General features: G+C 38.1%; 1 protein-coding gene across 1 annotated transcript; it reads left to right on the top strand.

The window, feature by feature from the left end:
• LOC109841259 (ubiquitin-NEDD8-like protein RUB1) lies at nt 10,773-17,133 on the top strand. Its single transcript, XM_020410172.1, has 3 exons — nt 10,773-10,974; nt 14,854-15,113; nt 16,787-17,133. The coding sequence occupies exons 1-3, from the start codon at nt 10,882-10,884 to the stop codon at nt 16,893-16,895; spliced, it is 462 nt and encodes a 153-aa protein (XP_020265761.1). The 5' UTR covers nt 10,773-10,881; the 3' UTR covers nt 16,896-17,133.

Consider the following 21,861-nt stretch of genomic DNA (forward strand, 5'->3'; position numbering starts at 1 on the left):
AACGTAACAATCAGAATTACATCTAATCAAGAAATTGAGGGAAAATGGTAGACTTACTATGTAACCCCTACTAGCTTGTCAGTTGAAGCACCGAAACAAAGCGTGACAATGAGGAGTCACCACACGACCAATTGTTGGTTTTGATGGTGTGAAGATCGAAACCTGAACGAGACTGAGAAGCTGGAAATTCTCGGGTCGATCGACCGCCGCAGATGGTCCGGTCGACCTCGAACCCTATAGGAAACTGAGAAGAAAACAGGTATCTGGCCGGTCGACCGGGCAGTCGACTGCAAACGTGCACACAAACCCTGTAGAAATCTATGCTCTGGCCGATCGACCGCGGGATAAGGCCCGATCAACCGGCGACGGGTTTTCCAGTTTCCAAATCTGTTTGGGATTCTGGTTTGAGTTGGAATCCTATATATACCTAAACGTTTTTAGGGTTTCTTATGCATTGAAAAGAGAGCTTTTGAGATATTCTTTCTGAGAGATCATAGAGAGATTAAACCCTATTTGTGAGCTTGTAATCTTTCTTCAATTAATCAAAAGAATTGTGTGGTGTGGCTCTCGAGTACGTAGGCACGTTGTCGAACCTCGTTAAATCTGGTGTGTTCTTTCTTGTTTACTTTCCTACAAGTTTTTATCTTTTATTTGCGGTGATTTCTTGCTTGCTAAACTTTCAACCCAAGGTCCAGATGGGCAAGAGTTCGATTTGATTATTTCGAATCCCCAACAACTGGTATCAGAGCTTAATTTAGCAATTTGTAAAGAAATTCATGGCAAAAGAAAGCAAATCAAAGATTAAGAAGTTTGACGGCTCAGACTTCACCTACTGAAAGTCGCAGATGGAGGACTATCTGTACCAGAAGGACATGTATCGCCCGTTGATGGGCAAAGCTAAGGGAAAGAAGAAAGAGGAGTCAAACGAGGACTGGGAGATACTGGATAGGAAGGCTTTAGGGTAAATCCGGTTGTCCCTCGCCAAGACAGTCAACCACAACATAAATGAAGGAGAAGACGACAGTGGCTTATGGAAGCGTTCGCGAAGATGTACAATCAATCGTCTGCCGTAAACAAGGTGCATCTCGTCAAAACCCTCTTCAACCTCAAGATGGCAGAAGGACGGTCCTTCGCGATGTACCTCAGCGAGTTCAACACGATTGTTGATCAACTCATCTCCGTGGATATCACGTTCAATGACGAAGTGCAGACCTTATTGTTACTATCACAGTTGTCGGATAGTTAGGCAGGTTGTGTGACGGCAATCAGCAATTCGGCGGGGAAGGGGAAATTAAAGTTGAGCGAGGTTGTTAGCATGATTCTATCCGAGGAGGTTAGAAGGAAAACGTCTGAATCAGAAGGTTCAGGTTCAGCCCTAAGTTTCAAGCAGAGAGGCAGGAGCCAGAAGAAGGGTAACCAGAACAGGAATCAGTTGAAGTCTACCAAGAAGAGGTCGAATTCGAAAGTTAGGCCTATCAAAGGGAAGTTTTGAAACTGCAGCCATGATGGCCATATGTCTTCAGTCTGTAAAGTGCCAAAGAAGGATACGAACGAGCAGGAGGCTCATATCGTGCAAGATGTCTTGATCCTTGCTATGTACAATGATTCTGATTCTTGGGTCATCGACTCAGGAGCCTCTTTTCACGTCACTGCTAACATGAAGCTTCTTCAGAATTATATAGCAGGGGAAATTGAGAAAGTATATTTGGGGGATAACGAGCCTTGCAATATTGTTAGAAAGGGTGACATGCAGATACAGATGAAGGGCTCTAAGTAGAATCTGAAGAAAGTCAAACATGTATCGAAGCTAAAGAGGAATCTTGTTTCAGTGGGATAGCTTAGAGCAGAAGGCTATGTTTTAACATTCACAGGGGATTCGTTGAAAATCTTTAATGGTACAATGATGGTTGCTCGAGGTAATAAGACCGGTACCCTCTACCTAACTTTACATGTGAGTGACACTCTCGCAGTTGCAACAGGCAAGGAGAGTGCAGATTTGTGGCACAATAGGCTGGGACATATGAGTGAGAAGGGTATGAAGATTCTTCACTCAGAAGGGAATTGAGCTAACCGGCATCGATTCCGTGGAAGTCGGTGTTTGTGAGGACTGCATCTTTGGGAAGCAGAAGAGAGTTAGTTTTCTAAAGGGTGGAAGACCACCTAAAGCTCATAAGCTAGAGCTTATTCATACAAATGAATAGGGTCCAGCTAGTGTGTCTTCTCTTGGCGGCTCGGCGTATTATGTCACCTTCATCAACGATCACTCGAGGAAGGTGTGTGTTTATTTCATGAAGAACAAGTCAGATGTGTTCAGAATCTTCAAGAAGTGAAAAGCTATGATGGAGAAAGATACAGATCTAAAGGTGAAATGTCTGAGATCAGACAACCATGGAGAATATGAGTTGGAGGAGTTTAAGAGGTTCTGTACTTTGAACGGGATTCGTTTGGAGAAGACTACTCCAGGGACGCCGCAACAGAATGACATAGCGGAGAGGATGAACATAACATTAACGGAGCATTCCAGGAGCATGCGATTACATGCAGGACTGCCTAAGATATTTTTGAGCGGACTCGATGCATAGGGCAGCTTACCTGATTAATCATGGGCCATCAGTTTCATTGGATTTCGAGATTCCAGAGGAGGTTTGTAGTGGCAAGAAGGTCAATCTCTCACACTTACGAGTATTTGGTTGCGTGGCATTGTTTGTTGGAAAATTTGTAATAAGAAAATGAAAGAATTGAATTTGATTTATTCTTTCTAACTGCTTAGAAAAAGAATGTTTACAACTCTCTCAATCTCAATTACAATTTGAATTCCTGATTACAAAAGAGAAGAGGATCAATATAAATCCTCTACTTTGTTTAATTCTGGGTTCTTCACGGTGGCGATGAGATACCTCCCTCGAATGCTCGCATCGAGTTTGCTTCTCGTTGACGATCCGAACGTCTTATTTTTACTGAAATGTGGTTGATTACTCTTGATTGACATTGAGGAGAACTTGCGTGACAAGTTTGAAACTCTTGACGAGTTGAAGAACTCTGAACGAGTTCAAAAAACCAAGTCGAGTTAAGAGTTCAGAGTTCTTCAACTCGTCAAGAGTTTAGAAGAACTTGAAGAGCAAGTTTTTAACTCTGATCGAGTTAAGAAGAACTCTTAGAAAGAGTTCAAAAAACCAAGTCGAGTAATCTCAAAGGCTTCAATAAGAGCCTTCCGAGATGATCCAAGAGTTACTCGATCCAAGTTGCTGATATCCAAAGCTCCAGATTGAAGATCCCAAAAAGTCAACCAAAGATCTCTTCTTTGCTACCAAGCCGAAAGATCCGAACTAAGCTGATTTTCCAGCTATTTATAGAGGATTAAGGAGTGTAACCATCCCCTTAATTCTCTCCATAATGGGGTTGAATAGGGTGTAACCTCCCCCTTAATCCGCTCTTAAGTGAGACGGAAATCCCTCAAATCGTGGGGAGCAAACGGTTTCTGGAACCGTTCAACTCGTGTTTGAACGAGTCAAATACTGAAAACAGCGTTCTGGGCCCGAACTCTGCGTTTTAGACTTGAAACGCAAAGTTGGACATTTTCAGTTGGCTCAGAACGCAGTGGCTGCACCGCTTTTTGGATCTGGAACGCAGAGTTGAGTTCTGCGTTTTGTGCTAAAAACGCAGCAATGAAGTCTGCATTTGGATGTTGCAACGCAGGGAGAAACTTTGTGTTTTTGATGTTGCAACGCAGGGAGAAACTTTGTGTTTTTGATGTTGCAACACAGGTCTAACCTCTGCGTTTTGATGTTGCAACGTAGGAAGGACCTCTGCGTTTTTTTGATGTTGCAACGTAGGAAGGACCTCTACGCTTTGATGTTGAAACGTAGGTCTGACCTCTGCGTTTTGATGTTGAAACGCAGGTCTGACCTCTGCGTTTTGATGTGAAGAGACCATCAATTTGTGTTATCTTTTGCTAGAGCGTTGCAAAGATCATCATCTTGTAATCTTCTTCTTGGCTCTTTGAAAATATGAGAGTCGTCAGATTGTAACTTCCGATGTTGATTGTGAAGGCTATTGATTAGAGCTTTCATCAGTTGTTATGAAGGTCCTCAGATTGTAACCTTCATCGATCTACGTGAAAGTCTTTAAATTATAGCATTTTAGAAGCCGTCAAATTATAACTTTCATCATCGGTGTTTAATAGGAGATAAGCTATTTACAGTAATTTTTAGACAGCCTACAGGCATATGTTCATATCAGTGACCATGTCAGGGACAAGCTAGAAGCTAAGTCACAAAAGTGCACATTTATTGGATACGGTATTGATGAATTCGGGTATCGTATTTGGGATGAGAAGAATAGGAAGATCATCAGGAGCAAAGATGTGATATTTAATGAGGAGGTAATGTACAAAGATAGAGACAATACCAAAGATAGCCACAACAATGGGAGCAGCACTACGGATACATGTGGATCCGAGTACATGGATTTGAAGGAACTTCCAGATGGGGGTGACGATGTCAGTTCTGACCGAAGAACGGAGGAGGCTCCAGGTCCAGAAATGACTACCCAGGACGAGGAGCTTAGGAGATCATCTAGGGTACCCAAACCAAATCTCAGACATCTCTCATCACTTGATTATTTACTTTTGACAGATATGACTGAACAGGAGTGCTATGAGGAGGCTATGCAAGTGAGTGAATCTCAGCAGCGAGACCATGCGATGCAGGAGGAGATGGATTCTATACACACTAATGAGACATGTGAGTTAGCCCAGCTATCTGCACAGAAGAAAGTCTTGCATAACAAATGAGTCTACCAGGTCAAATAGGAGAGTGATGGAAGTAAGAGGTATAAGGCAAGATTAATCGTGAAGGGGTTCCAACAGCGGAAAGACGTGGACTACACTAAGATATTTTCCCCCGTTGTGAATCTCACAACCATTAGAGTGGTATTGAGCCTAGTAGCTGCAAAAGACCTCTACCTTAAGCAGTTAGATATGAAGATTGTCTTTCTTCATGATGACTTGGATGAAGAAATCTACATAAAGCAACATGTTGGTTTCATTGAAGAAGGAAAAGAAGAGATGGTGTGTAAGCTCAAAAAGAGCTTGTACGGATTGAAATAGACTCCGAGACAATGGTATAAGAAGTTCGACAACTTCATGCAGAGTAATAACTATGGAAGATGCAACTCAGTTCATTGTTGCTACTTCAAGAGGTTCGAGTCTAGCTTTATTGTATTGTTATTGTATATTGATAACATGTTAATAGCAGGACCGTGTTTAGAGGAGATAAACACATTGAAGAAGCAGTTAGCAAGTGAATTTGCTATGAATGATCTAGGTGCAGCGAAGCAGATTCTTGGGGTGGGAATCAGTAGAGATGAAGCTGAAGGGACATTGAAGTTGAGTCAGGCTGAATACATCGAGAAGGTACTTCAGAGATTCAACATACAGAATGCTAAGATTGTTAGCACGCCCCTTGCAAGCCAAGTCAAGTTATCTGATGAGCAATCGCCTAAGACAGATGCAGAGAGGGAGCATATGAGCAGTGTGCCATATTCATTAGCCATTGGGAGTCTCATGTACGTGATGGTTTGCACGAGGTCGGATATCGTCCATGTAGTAGGAATTGTAAGCTGGTTTGCAAGCAATCCAGTGAAGCAGCATTAGGAGGTCATGAAGTGGATATTGCGCTACTTGAGAGGAACCACAGACAAGCCACTATGTTTCAAGAGAAAGTATTTCGTACTACAGGGATACGTGGATGCGGACTTCGTCGGTGATCATGATACGAGGCGAAGCACCACGAGGTGTGTTTATACTTTAGTGTCGATAGCAGTGAGCTAGGTCTCACGTCTACAGAAGATTGTAACATTGTATACAACTGAGGCTGAGTATGTCATAGAACTAAAGCAATCAAAGAATTGATTTAGTTGACTGGGTGCCTGGAAGAGTTGGATCTGAAGCAAGGGAAATGAGTTCTTTATTGTGATAGCCAGAACGCTATACATCTTGCAAAGAATCCAGTATATCATGCCAGAATAAAGCACATCGACGTACGATACCATTTCATACGCTCGCTGATTGAGGACGGAAAGTTACAGATAAAGAAGATTTTGGGGAGTCAAAATCCTACGGATATGTTAACGAAAGCAGTGACCATCGAGAAACTAGAGTTGTGCGCAACTTATAGTTGGCCTTCAAGATTAGAAGATGAAGGCAAAACCACACTAGGAGGATCGGCGGGATCGCTGAGATGATGATGATTGAAAAATGGTTTTCTACCGAGTAGAAGAAGAAGCTTGCAAAGAAGGCAGGGGTTCGGGAGAGCTCGTTGATGGCGGTGTCGTCTCCAAGTGGGAGATTGTTGGTTTTGATGGTGTGAAGATCGAAACCTGAACGAGACTGAGAAGCTGGAAATTCTCGAGTTGGTCGACCGTCACAGATGGTCTTGTCGACCGCGAACCCTGTAGGAAACTGATAAGAAAACAGGTATCTGGTCGGTCGACTGGGCGGTTGACCAAAAACGTGCACACAAACCCTGTAAAAATCGACGCTCTGGCCAGTCGACCGCGGGACAAGGCCCGATCAACCGGCGATGGGTTTTCTAGTTTCCAAATCTGTTTGAGATTCTGCTTTGAGTTGGAATCCTATATATACCTAAACGTTTTTTAGGGTTTCTTATGCATTGAAAAGAGAGCTTTTGGGAGATCTTAGAGAAATTAAACCCTATTTGTGAGATTGTAATCTTTCTTCAATTAATCAAAAGAATTGTGTGGTGTGGCTCCCGAGGACGTAGACATGTTGCCAAACCTCGTTAATCTGGTGTGTTCTTTCTTGTTTACTTTCCTGCAAGCTTTTATCTTTTATTTGTGGTGAATTTTTGCTTGCTAAACTTTCAACACAAGGTCCGGAAGGACAAGTGTTCGATTTGATTGTTTTGAATCTCCAACACCGCTGCCAAAAAAATCAAGGTGTTAGAGAGATATGAGGGTCAATATTTTTATAAAATAGGAGGGAGAAAACGGTCACTGAAGAGAGAAATTATTGAAGAACCTCAAGGGGCCGAGTGAGATAATGGAGTACCCTAGGAAACCAATAACCCTGGCCCTAAACTTATTTTGCGAAGAGTTTGAGAATATAACAACATTAGACATGAAACTCCTATGTTAATATATCTTTACTCCTTGTTTGATACACATGAATAAGTGTGATCCCAACTTCTCATTCATGGCTACCAAACATGATGTGTTTTTGGATGCTAGAAATTAATATTATTTCCACTTTTCATCAATTCTCACTTAATGTAGGAATTGCTATTCCTAGTGAGTTATTAAAAATTGATATTCTCGCTTAAGTAAGAATGAAAATAATAAAATAAGTTTCGGATACACCATTCTTAAAAATATTCCCACTTAATTTTCAAATCACATCCAAACATGAAAATTAGGAATGGGCATTCCATTATATTCCCACATTAATTTTATTCTATTAATACATTCATTCCATTCTCACTTGAACTCGTTCATGTGTATTAGACGAGGCGTTAGAGTGTGAGGGTAACTTTCCCTAATAGAGACTTCCAAGATATAGCAACACTGCCAAGCATAAAAACAAATCTAAAAGTGGACTTCACATTATCAGAATTAGTGATCCAGATAGCATCACTATACCCTTCAATCACGTCAAGGTATCCAATATAAGTTGAACAATACTCTATTTTACCTCTCAAATACGAAACCCTTTCTAAGGCATTCTAGTGTTCCTCACTTGGGTTATTAGTGTATCTACTTAGTCTACCTACTGCGTAAGCAATGTCAAGTCTTGTTTGGTTTGTCACATAAAGAAGAGAGCATATCAATTGTGAACATCTATTTTGGGATATAGGTTCCCCATCATATTTGTTCAAGGTGATTGAGGAATCATAAGGTGTAGTCACATGTTTGCACTAATGAAATTCAAATTTCTCTAACATTTTCTCTGTGCTAGGGGAGAGGCTCAAAGAAATGCCTTTTGAAGTTTCGGAGGTTTTCATTCCAAGAATTAAATCAGCTTCTCCAAGATCTTTCATGTCAAAGTTCTTTGGCAAATGATCTTTAGCTTCTAGAATGACTTCGATTGAGGTCCAAAAGATGAGAATATCAAGTTTAGAAATGAGGTAGGGGTATTAAAGTGTAATTAATCATTTTTATTAAGAGAGAGAGATCTTAAAAATTAGAATCCCTCTCTAAGTCCTGCCGACGCATTCAGAGGAGAGCACATGGGAGCTGCTGGTGCTGCAGCAGCTCAGACCCTGTAGTCAAAATTTTGCCCCATTCCTTTTCAAAACAGACTCGTGAGAAAAAAGAAATGATTTGTGTGCAATTGCAATTTGCATGAAAGCCCATTGCGATTGTAGATATTATATTACAGGATTTTTCTTTTCCCACTCACTAGTGTGCACCCCGTGCAAAGCACGACCTCCATTTTTTTTTAATTTCTTCTATAGTAATTCTGTATTTAAATACATTTTTTTATAATTGCTACATTAACATTTTTAAATGCTACAGTATCCCGCTGATCTACAATAATAACGCTACAGTGATGTTTTTTAAACACTAACTACTGTTCCGTCTTTGCTACAATAAAAAATACTACAGTAATTTACAATCGTGTTGAACTCGCTGAGATGTATCGTGAAGGAACATCCTTCTGCCATCTTGAGGTTGAATAGCGTCTTGACGAGATACACCTTATTTGCAGCTGACGGTTGCTCGTACATCATTACGAACGTTTCCATAAGCCCCATTGTCGTCTTCTCCTTTAATTATTGTGTGTTACAGATTTTACGAGGGCCAATCGAACCTGCCCCAATACTTTTCGATCCAATAGTTCCCAATCCTCGTCGGTCTTATCCTTCTTCTTTTCTTTTGGTTTACCCATCAACGGACGATAAAGATCCTTCTGGTACAGATAGTGCTTCATCTGTGACTTCCAGTAGGCAATATCTGACCCATCAAACTTCTTAATTTTAGATTTGCCTTCTTCTGTCATTTCTCACACACACAAATCTGAACAAGAGCTCTGATACCAGTTGTTGGAGATTTAAGCTACTTGACCACCTGTCAAATATGAACCCTCGTGCGGAATTTGCCCTACCGGATTTTGTGTTAAGACAATAGAAAAAAGAAATCACAGCACATTAAAATAATTGTAAGAAAAGGAGAACACCGAGTTTTAACGAGGTTCGGCAACTTGCCTACGTCCTCGGGAGCCACAACCGAGTTTTAACGAGGTTCGGCAACTTGCCTACGTCCTCGGGAGCCACACAAATAATTTCCTTTATATCAAAGAAGATTACAAAGGTTCGGCAACTTGCCTACGTCCTCGGGAGCCACACAAATAATTTCCTTTATATCAAAGAAGATTACAAGCTTACAAAGAGAAGATCTCAAACTTGAGATCTCTTAAAAAAGAGAAGCAAACAAAAATTATCTGTTCTTCTAATAAGGTGTAAGACTTTACAACTTGTAAAATCTCTTCTCAAGTCGCTGTGAAAAATCGTACAGGAATCACAAGAATTTTTCTCTGAAAAATTTTCCGCTACAAGAGCTTCTCAATAAATAGTCGTCGCCTCAAAATTAAATCGCTCTTGAGAAATCTCTTCTTCTCTTTCTCTCGTGTACATGGTTCCCTTAAATAGGGAAACCCTAGCTACAACTGTTGACAGGCTGTCGACAACTGCGCTCAAAAAACTCGCCCGCGTGAGACGCCTCGAGCTCGCCTACAGAAGGAGCCCTCTCGAGCTCGCCTGACCTTATCAACTTCGAATGGACCTCGCCTGAAGGTCACCCCGCCCACATCATTGACCTCGTCAGAAGCTCGCCCACGCTCGACCTCGCCTGTAGCTGGCCACGAGCTCGCCTGGATCTCGTCGAGCTCGCATGAAGGTCGCCCGAGGAGCTCGCCTGACAGGCTTGGGTCTACACCCATTTTCCAACAATATTTTGTTACTAGAGGGATTCTTATAAACCTTTTTTATTTACAAAAAAAAAAACGGAAAGAAAAAAGAAATGATAAATAGCACTTACGCATGGCAACTTTGTAATTGTTCCTGCTTTGCACTCATATACTCTTATTTGTTTTCAATAGAATTTATATCCCTTGAAGTTTTCTAAAACTTGCATTTTCATACCTTTTGTTATACAAACATTGGAAATTTCCAAAAATGTGTTTATGTGTGCACTGAAAAGCCAATTTAGAACCATTTGAACTTAAAATTTCCATTGAATTTACTGTTAAACACGACTTTAATTATACTTTATAAGTAAAAAATTGTGAAAATTTAACAGCAAATTTAGCAAACATTAATGGCAGAAAAGTTTTTAAGTTTGCTTGCAAGTATGGCGTGGTAAGATCCGGGAGAAAATTTTCAGTTTTGCATAACCGAAGAAGGTATTAAAGTATAAATTTTTAAAAAGTTTAAGTGCTATTTAGTTTAGGTCATTTAAGCATTGCAGAAATTAAGTGGCGGTGTACAAGTGCGAAGTATGGAAAGTATAAGGTAGTTAAGTGCTATTTAGCCAGAGGAATACCCCCGTCTCTTAAAAGTGGCGGTGTACAAGTATTAAAGTGGCGGTGTACAAGTGCGAAGTATGGAAAGTATAAGGTATTAAAGTAAAAAATTTGAAAAGTTTAGGTCATTTAAGCATTGCAGAAATTAAGTGGCGGTGTACAAGTGCGAAGAATGGAAAGTATAAGGTAGTTAAGTGCTATTTAGCCAGAGGAATCCCCCCGTCTCTTAAATTAGCTCCTCTCAATTTCAAGTCTAAGATTCGCGAAAACGCTCCCCAAAAAGGAGAGGCCGCTCTCAATCCTCTTCCTCTCTGAGCGAATCGAGAGAGAAGAGAAGAGAAAAGATGCAGATCTTTGTGAAAACCCTAACTGGAAAGACGATCACGCTCGAGGTCGAGAGCAGCGACACCATCGACAATGTCAAAGCCAAGATCCAGGACAACCCCCCCCCCCCCCCCTCAATCTAGGGTTTTTTTTAACTCTCTCGTCGCTCTTTTTGATGAATTTATGTTGCAGTGCTAGGGTTTTTATTGATGTCATGTTTTTTTTAATTATCTAGGGTTTGTGAATTAGGGTTTAAGGGGTTAGAATCTTAAGTTACTTATCACGTGACGCGCTTGTTTTGAGAAACAATCTAACCTCGCCACAACTAGGCATAGTCATTTTAAATCTAAAAAAAAAAAAATTAAAATATGATAGGCATACAGCACGCCGAATTGGGTTTGGTCATGTCGCACTGAGCTCTGATCAGGCTGTGGTCAATCCTAGGGTTTGGTCATGTCGCACTGAGCTCAGATCAGGCTGTGGTCAATCCTAGCACACCTCAATTTAGGGTTTAAGGGGTTTTCATCCAGTTGCTGCGAAACGATCTTTTGATAGGGATAGAATTTCAAGTTTTCATGAGATATACTCGTGTTAGGAGGTGAGAAACAGACTAATCATACCAAATCAAGCTTCCAGGTATGAGGGAACTGTTGGGTTGGGCTGTTCATAGTTTAGGTCAAGTTAGATCGATTGTTCATTCCATAGTGGGTCATTGCGTTTACAAGTTAGAAGAAAGAAATGACTCAGTGTGTTGATATCTTATAATTCTGAGATTCTCAGACATTTTCATGGAGATCAGTTTTCACCGTTGAGTACATATTAACACCCAATGCAAGTAGAAGAGCGCATATGGTCATTAAATGATGTTAATTCTTGATTTAGTTGTTTAACAGTACCTATTCCCATGTATAAGATGGTCGTTGAAACACACAATGATACAATATGATGTTGAAAGCAACGAGGAGGAAGATATCACAAGTGGAACAAGAATAAATATACCAACCTCAAATCCCCTTTACAAAGTATACATTGAAGAAGAATCCACCTTCAAGAAGGGTAACGGAGAGAACACTCTGAAAAGCTTCCTTTACATGGCAAGTACTCGCAGCTCATTAATATGTTTCTCAAGTTTCTAAGGGCCATTCTTTTCTTCTAGGCACATTTAATTAGTGACCTTCTCATTCTCCAAAAAGTCAACACACTTCCTAAACACACAAAATTTCAAGAGACTCAACTTTCTTAGAGAATGACCAACCACCAGTAACAAATATTACACGCTCCAAAGAAGATTTAAGGAGGCTTCATGTGAAAAAGAGATCATGATTTGACCTTAAAAGTAGTTTCTTAACCCACTAGGCTGTTACACTCATTCGTTGCTGGGAGAAAATTGATCTTCAAGTTCATGGCTTCCTTCTCCATGATAGGATGGCAGGTTTGCCGCATTTTAGCTAGCTAAAACTCCGTAGTCCCAGGTAGAGTTCTAGTTTGCATGCATGGTTACCAATTTGCTTTGAATTTTTGAAGTGACTATTCATCCTTGGCTTGAGTTTGCCATGTTAACCTTGTGGAATTTGCCTTGAAAGTCATTTGCTTGCAGTGGTTGTTGGTGATACTTCTTTTACTTGATTATGTGATCGTTAACTTGTCCATACAATTCCATCATATGCTTGCTTTCCTCTGATGATAGAGAAACCACAAGGCGAAGATGTCCTTTGGTAGTGAACCAGGAGCAATACGCTATAAGGTTTGGTCAAACTAATGTAATTTATTTGTAGCTCACTGTCTCCTATGTTCTATATTTCCATCTCGCGCCCTCTCTTTGGCTATGAGGCTATAAGGGTTTGGCCAAGTGTTTTATATCACTCTCACTACTATAGTGCTGTGCGGATGTGTCTGGTCACGTAGCAGTCTAAGGATTATAGTTCTTGAACATAAAGTAGAAAACTACATAGTTGCTTTTAGTAAACTTAATGTCTTTACTCCTGGTCAGCTTATTAGTCTGGTAAAATTTTGAATCTTTTGATGTTCATTACTTGGTAAGCTGTTATGATTTTCCATACTCATCAACTGCGGTTATCCCCTTACCCATTGGCTTGTCTATGCTTGTGATGTCCTCAATGGGCAGCGGGCAATGGTAATGTAGATCATGAATAGACACTTCCAAATTAAACCCAATTTTGTAGTAGAATTGATGTGTAATATTGGAACTGATTTTCGTTGAGTTGGATAAAACCAATTGAATAGTATTATTAGCTTAAGCTCTGACTTCTGAAACTTCACTGCCTAAATTGATCTTAATATTCCTTGGTATAGAAGGTCTTCTTTGTTTAGAATTACCTTTCAAATGATATTGTTACCTTTTGGTCATTTGCGAGAGAGCAAGGCAGAGAGGCAAAGAGCAATTGAGGTGGGTTGAGACACAGTGCAAAGGTACGACAAGAAGACCTCGCAAATGCTCACACACTGAAGAAAGAAAGAAAGAAAAAAAAAGAAAAAAAGAAAGAAAAAAGAACACCCACCCGTTACATCTACGCTAAGAACTAACACTCTGCTAAGATCAACGACTGATGCATGTTGATTTCATGTGAAAATTATGAAACTGTGATTTCTGATGCTTCTTAACAGAGCTTGATGGGGAACATGATTCCACTTCCCTGTCCCTCATAAGGTGCCTTAAATATGACCACAATTCCCTACGATAAAGTTCTCTTTTTGCTTCATTGTCTATAACATTTCTAGTCTTTTGAATTGAATGATTGCTTGGTGATTTTCTTGAGCTTAGACTCCATCACCAAGAAAAGGCTGTACTTATCTCTGAACTGGCATCAAAGTTTCAATTGGAAGGTTTTGCCCCCTTTTAGCTTATGGACGAGACTTTCCTTTCTCATAATTGCCTTGGCTCAGAATTTGTCCCCAACTTATTGATATTAGGTTGAAATTAGTCAATAATCAGTCAAAAAACTTGGCCAACTTTTTAGTGGATTTCTCATGGTGTTGAATCATTCTTCATGCACTAGTAGATAACCACTTAACCAGCCTACGGTTATGGTTCATCTGTGATGCTTAAGCAAATGATAATCTCCTCTCATGTGGAGTTATGGTCACACAAAGAAGCCATGGGGCGAAAGATGATTCAAATGGAAAAGTAAGCTATTTGGGATCAATGGTAAGGTTCAATCCAATATATCTTGAAACTTTGTGCTCGAAACCTTGTGCTGTGATACTATTAAAGATAATTGTCTCTTTCCCAAAAAGCATAAGCTAGTAAACACTACAATGGATATAAAATAAACTTTAATATAGATTACACCATGCTGAACTTGGATTTGGAGGCTGTGATGGTGTTAGCTAGAGGATCATGCTTTCTCCTTAAATAATTTAAAAAAATCCTGTTTTTGTATATGAATTTTCTACTTAGAAGGCATGAAGAATACGTGCAAAATTTTGTCAGTGTAACTGATATGGTGAAATCCAAGATATGTTTACCCTATACTCACCAGTGTCAATGGTTTTATCTTTGGTGTTTGATTTTTGAATTACTTGGTTTTGAATCTATACCACATTTCATTCTTTTCTGAAAATAAAAATTTACTGTTATGTAGCTTTTTTCTTTTCAAATTTGTATCCACTGTATTTTATTCAAGGAATGTCAGCTCTGAAGTGAAATTGAAAGGTGTTTAGTTAACTTGATGTGTGAGATGGACTGATGGATATTATTGTATCTTCAATCAATTTATATCTTGAGTTCTACAAACTCAATGATGTATTAATCAAATTTCTGTAAATAACTTATAATATCTATTTCCATCCTCTAGCTCAGACACTTCTTTGCTTTTTGCAATAAAAAATGTGCAAAAGCATCTCCATGACTTTCAACAAGCGAAATTGGGAACTCTAATGATAAAGCATCATGTGGTTCTTTGATTCTTTGAACTATAGGAAATTATTTTGATCTATTTTGAAACAAAGTGGGTAAATGGACGGCATTGCAGGATAAGGAGGGGATACCTCCTGATCAGCAGAGGTTGATTTTTGCTGGAAAACAACTGGAAGATGGTCGCACCCTTGCTGATTACAACATTCAGAAGGAGTCAACACTTCATCTTGTTCTCAGGCTGAGGGGTGGAACAATGATCAAGGTGAAGACGCTTACTGGAAAGGAAATTGAAATTGATATTGAGCCCACTGATACCATTGATAGGATCAAGGAGCGGGTTGAGGAGAAAGAAGGGATTCCACCTGTGCAACAGAGGTACCACTCCTAAGTTTCTTTGAAAATTTTAATTTATTATGCCTAACTCTTGTTGATCTTAATTTAATTCTATACATGTTCATCTATGGTTTTGAATTTAAAATTCGGATTTTTACGCTATTTGGTTGCCTCTGAAGACTTGGTAAGATGACTGTAGTGCAGTTCACTATTGGCTTTATGCTAAAACACTTTGTTTGCCGATGTTAATGCTTATTGAATCTCCTTGACTTTGAGCACTTCTACTTGTACCTACTGCTTAAAACATGTCAAAGTTTGAGTGGCATTAAGGAGATTAAATTCAAAGAATTTTGCAATAAAATATTTCTTCATCTCAATCGATGTTTGTCAATTTGGTTGAAACTGGTTCATCTAGAGATCAGCACGTTCTGATATCAATCCTTGTTAATAACTTGAGTTTCTTGCGGGGGGTTCTTATGAAATATTTTCTTATGAAATAAACTTCATTTAAAAAGCTTTCTGAGATGTTGTTCATGTTGAGCTATGGTGTGAATTTTGTTGAGCGTGATAATAGGACTCTATGATTTCACCTGCATGATTTAAGTACATTGAGCGTGATATATAGGTCTCCATGCTGTCATCTGCATGATTTAAGTACATGCTTTATTTACTTGATTTTGTATCTCGAGCGGCAAGAGGGTAAAACTTTGTCGGCTGTGACTTGCGGGATGCTTTTGGCTAGAAAAGCTAGGCTAAAGTTAAGATCAAGCTCGAAGCAACTTTTTGCAAACACACAAAAAGGTACAAGGTTCATGGAAAAATGGATAGATGGGAGTATAAGTGCATCATTGATGTTTTCTGACGCTAACCATCACGTGCCTTCCAGGTCATGATTAGCAAACTCCTTCCTTGAAGACCCCAATACCTGTACCCACATGGATGTCATTCTTGGTTTACTGAAGACAAGACAGGGTTATGAATCTTATGATTCTTTTACCCACATCTTTAGGTTTTTGGCTAGATAAGTTAAGGGGTGAGAATTGTGCATTTTTACAAGTGAAGTAGAATTGCGAGCTCATCTCCCATCAGGAGTTGGATTAATTCTGGAAGTGAGTTTATAACTCTAGGATCTCTAACTAATGCAGGATGAGGCTCGTGTGAATATTTTTTTGAAGTGACAATATTATCCTTGACCTCTTAGACATAATTTGTGTTTGGCAAGAGTTGACCTCGACTCTATGCTGACTCTTGTCACGTTTATTTTTTGTGTGGGATAAAATTGAATTTGACGATTCTACGCAGGAGTCATTGTGATCTTTTATTCTTGAACAAAATTTGCAAAAGGTTGCATTTTATTGTTGTGCAAAAAATTATTTATGACAGTTCTTCTCTGAAAGGTCCTATAATCTATGAGAGTACTAATTACCCACGCATGAACCATTTATTTCATGAAGACTCTGTAGCTGCAACCTATATCATCATTAATTTAGGCTGGATATTAGTTACTTTGAGATAATTCTTTTCACGTACTTTCCTCGACAAGTATGTGTCTTTCCTTAAACCACTCTTTAACCGTAAATCTGAGCTTTGCTGCGAACGTGAAGGCCATAACACTTTGGTAGTTAGTTGTGATCTGTTATAAAATAGCCTCATTATTATTAGATTCTCTTGCCCCCTTTTGCTTCATATTATGATGATCTGAATTTCTTTTCCAGGCTCATTTATGCAGGTAAGCAGCTTGCTGATGACAAAACTGCTAAGGAATACAACATTGAGGGTGGTTCTGTCCTTCATCTTGTGCTTGCTCTCAGGGGAGGTCACTAGTCACTGCTTGCATTTTCCCATATAAAATTATCTACCGAGAAACCATCGTTTGGTATGATGATTATATATCTCTACGCTTTTCTCGGTGTATAAGACCATATAAAAACAAACCATATCGCACTTAAAATTGCAAATTTTAATTTGTTCAGGTCATTACTCTCTATGGAACGTTGCGAATTGTTCTGTGTTTTATGCCTCTATCTGACTCTTTGGTTTCTGTTTCTGAAGGTTCCATGCACTTGTTTTTGCCTTTCGTCTTGTTACGATGCTTGTAGTATTTTATTTGCTCGCTGAAGGGAAGCTGGTTCTGTAGAAAGTTTGGAAACCTGTGTTGAGAAAATATGACGTCTTTTCTTGAATGCACATAAATCATAGGATGTTGCCTGCAGTTTCACTGGCTTTATTAGATATGTATATCTAGTTTTCTTTTGCGGGTTCGTTTCTAGTGTATTTGGGTGGAGCCATTATTAAGAGAGCAATATGTGAAAGTAACTACAGTTGTAGATCTAATAATAACATCGGGTTTGAACATTCAGGGAATGTTTATTTGCTTGGAAGTAGCTGAAGTAAAAAAAGTAGGAACTATTTTTGCTATTTCTGAGAAGAAACGTAAGGAAAAGTTACTTTAGGTATTTCCTTAAAAGCTAGCATGCCACTTATATGTCGTCTCTACTTCTTACCTTTTTTTTTTCATACTCTCAATGCTCGGAAGTAGTTGAAATTATGTCAATTTAGGAATATAATTATTTTTTTATTGCATTAATAATTTTTATTTCTAAATAAAATCCAGAAAGATCCTCTTTCTCACTTTCTTAACTGCTATTAATGGCCTGTTTGGTTGATATGAAGTATCAGAAGTAAGAAGTAAATTAAATCTATTACTTCAAAAATTGTGAAGTAGAAAGTAGCAGAAGTATTATTTTTTATTTATTTTATAAATTATTGGAAATAGAGGACACAATATTTCTTCCACTTTATTTATTTTTTTGTTTGGTAGCAAGTAAATATTGTTAGAAGAGAGAAAGAGGGTCTTTCGGGATTTCATTTAGAAATAGAGAATATCTATGCAATAACAAAAATAATTTTATTCCCAAATTGACTCAATTTCAGCTGTTTTCGAGATACTTCCAAGTCTTGAGAGGAAGAAAAAGATCCAAGAAGCAGAGATGACACATAAGCGTGATGTCAGCTTTTAAGGAAGTATCGAGAAGTATCGACATTAGCTTTTTCAAGAAAAAAAATATAATTTTATTCTAAAAATAGCAGAAATAGCTCATTATTCCTTTACTTCAGCTACTTTATAGCTACTTCCGTGCAACAAACTTGCCCTAAACAAAAAAAGTGCATAAAGTGGCAGAACCAATATTTCCTCTGCGTACGAAAAAATTCATGAAAAAAAAGTACTACGTTTACTTCTACCTCTCAATTTTAGAAGTGATAAATTTTCTTCACTTCTTATTTCTTATACTCATATTAGGGCTGTCCAAAAAGCTCGTCGACCCGGGTCTGGCTTGGGCTTGGTCAGGCTGGAACCCGGCTCGGCCCGAGGTTGGCCCAGAAACCCGGGCCAGACTTGGGTCATGGCCCGGGCTCGGTCGGGCACGGAAAACCGGGTCGGGCGGCTCGGACCCGGAGCCCGGCCTGATCACCCAGGGTGACCGTTGCGAGAAGGCCTGGTCGGCCCGGCCCGGCCATAACAATGACAAATGTGACCGTTTTGGCCGGCCCGGCCCGATCAAAACGGTCATATTGGCCATTTTGACTGTTTTGATCCTTAAAACGGTAAAAAAAACAGTTATTTTGTGAGGTTTTTTTGGTCATTTGACTAGGAGGCTGCTTCTATAAATAGAGGGGGTTTTCACTTCTTCTCCTCACACCAAAACTCATCTACTTCTCTCTAATACTCTCTTATACAATCTTATACTCTCTAACAATCTCTTATTATTTCTAATCCTTCTATCAAATGGCTTTCGAATCTGATTATGAGGAGCAAAACCTATCTCCTACCGATCTTGAAATTAGTCCTCCTATAACAGCTACTCCTACCGATCCTACCAGTGTTAATCCCGAATCCGGTGGCGGACGAATCTGCACCAAGAGCTCCTAAAAGGTCGGGATTTGATGTGTGGAATTTTTTTGAGAAGATAGACGTCACTAAGGATGAACACGGTAGGATCCTCACCCAGAAGGCTAAATGTGCCTTGTGCAGCTAGACTTTCCAAGCTCATCATAAAAGCGGCACCAACCACCTCAAACGTCATATAGAAAAACACAACAAAGACCGGAATCCTCAAGGTGATATCTGACAATCTATAATTTCCCAATCCTCCTCTTCTGGTAGTCTCGGTAGTTGGAATTATGACGCTGCCCGAGTCAGGAAATGCGTAATCAGGTTCATCATTCTTAAAAACATTCCTTTTAAATTAGTAGAAGATGAATTTGAAGATATGTTTAGAGATGATTTTTATCCCGCATTTACAAAATTTTCTCGTCAAACATGTCAACGTGATATTTTAAAACATTATCAGGAACAAGGAAAATAATTTCTTATTTTAAAAATTTTAAACTGTAAATTTTCTTTAACTTCTGATATTTGGACATCTAGAGCACAAACTTGTTATTTATGTATCACAACACACTGGATTAATAAAAATTGGCAAATATTTAAAATAGTTGTTTTCTTTATTACAATTGAAGAGTCACATACTGATATTAATATTACAAATTTAATAATTGAAGAACTTATAAAACTTGAAATTGATCAAAGAATATTTTCTCTTTCACTAGATAATACAAGTAATAACAATGTAGCTGCTGATTTTATCAAAACAACTCTGTCATTACCATATCATGGTGATCTTTTTCATATTAGATGTATCTGTTATGTTTTAAATTTAATTGTTCAAAGTGCATTTACTGAAATTAAATCAATGATAGAAAAGATTAGAATAGTTGCTAATATGCATAATGCTTCTGAACAAAGAATTAAAAGATGAAAATAATTTTACAAAAGAAAAAATTATAAGTCCAGACTAATTCCAAAAGATGTTGACCATAGGTAGAATTCCACATATGCAATGTTAAGTATGGCAATAGAATATAAATAAAATATAAATAATTTTATAAATTATTATGCTTCTAGTTCTAGCTCTGGTAGCACTTATGGAATAACTAAAAATGAATGGATAATTATATGTAATTTAAATGAGATGTTACAAGTTTTTATGACGCTACAATGTTATTATCTGGTTGTTATTATCCAACAATTACTTTAGCTGCTTTACAAATGTTAAATATTTAATTTTTTTAACAAATATCGTATGAATGATACTTATGAAACTATAATTTTTTAAATGGAGAGCAAATTTAATAAGTATTTTAGGCCTATTCCTCATATTTTTGGTTTCGGGTTCTTATTGATCCATGTTTGAAGGATATTGGCCTTCGAAGTTTGTTACAATCATTGTATGGTGGACAGATTATAGACCTAGATGATGGATCCACCATTACTGCTACTTCTCATCATTTAGCTATTAGAAATTATTTTCAAACCTTATATGATGAGTATGCAGCTAGACATGGTGTAGCTGCACAACAATCTACAGCTTCGACGCTTTCAAGCTCAGGCCGAGGTAAAAGTGTAAGTTTTGATAGATATGCAATGATAGCTGAGCTAACTGGTGGATCTGAATTTGGATCATCGTTAGAGGTTTCTAAAATAGATGAATATTTATCTGCTTCCTTAATTAAATATCAAGGAAATGCTTTAGATATTTTGCAATTGTGGAGAGTATATGGATCTGTTTTATATCATATACTTTCCACCATGGTTCGTGACTTACTAACAGTGCATGTTTCGACGGTAGCTTCGGAATCCGCCTTCAGCACAGCAGGACGTTTGATCGACGACCATAGGACATGCTTAGATCTGTATACTGTACAAGCAGTGATGTGCTTACAAGATTGGTGGAGGTACGAGAAGCGAACGCAAGGCATCGATCGGATGGTTGGAATTAAAGATAAATTTGAAGAGTTGGGACTAGCAGATAGATATAAAGATTAAACAATATTCATCAAATTGTAATTTTTATTTCTTAGCTTTAAATTTATAATGAATTATTTTGGAAACAGTTGCAAATGATAATGATATAGGTGAGTAGGTACCAACCTAGTTGGGATGTACTCATCTATTGTGATGCGACGAATTCCGAAATGTTGGGATGTACTCATCTATTGTGATGCGACGAATTCCGAAATAAATTTATACTTGTAAAGGATTTACTGATTATTAATAAAGAAAATTTATACTTGTAAAGGATTTACTGATTATTAATAAAGAAGTTATTTTTATCATTTTTTATTTTTATAATTTTTTGTATTTGTAATTTATGTCATTTCAAATTATTAATAATATTATTATTTTTTATTAGCATTTTCTATAATTTTTATGTATATTTTAAATTTTAAAGAGATTTAAAAAAAATAAAAAAGTTTAAAAACCTGGGGTACGCCATTGCAAAACACTAGAATAAAGTATTGGAACACTATTATCTAATTTAGATTTTATATAGATGCCTATTTCTGTACATTTGCAAAACAACGATACATCATACATGGATGCATGATGTATAAATTGTTAAAAGTTCATGTAGTACGGTATAAATGAAAATAAAAAATATATGTGTGTTTTTAAGACAAATGTCAAACAAAAAAAAACCCCTCACGTTTGTCTTTCTTTTTTCAGTTTTCAAATGCCCACATATTTTATGTTCTTTATTCTCTCATTGGTCACAACTTAAAGCTAATCCAACTTATTCTTTATACCTCAGGCCTCTCATGAGATACCCTCATTAGCCAATAAAACCATCTTATTCCTATCAAAAGCACATTACATCCTCTGCCCTTGAATACAAGCCGTACACTAACCTTGCAGAGTGCATGCTTTGTTGGTGTCTAATCAAACGTT

The sequence above is a fragment of the Asparagus officinalis genome, chromosome 5 (genome assembly GCF_001876935.1).
Source record: "Asparagus officinalis chromosome 5, Aspof.V1, whole genome shotgun sequence".
Lineage (NCBI taxonomy): Eukaryota > Viridiplantae > Streptophyta > Magnoliopsida > Asparagales > Asparagaceae > Asparagus > Asparagus officinalis.

Bases quoted from the DNA above. Each gene is read 5' to 3' on its own strand.
- LOC109841259 (XM_020410172.1), top strand. From the start codon at position 10,882: ATGCAGATCTTTGTGAAAACCCTAACTGGAAAGACGATCACGCTCGAG. The intron at 10,975-14,853 runs GACAACCCCCCC...ACGGCATTGCAG, and splicing joins ATGTCAAAGCCAAGATCCAG to GATAAGGAGGGGATACCTCC. The intron at 15,114-16,786 runs GTACCACTCCTA...TTTCTTTTCCAG, and splicing joins ATTCCACCTGTGCAACAGAG to GCTCATTTATGCAGGTAAGC.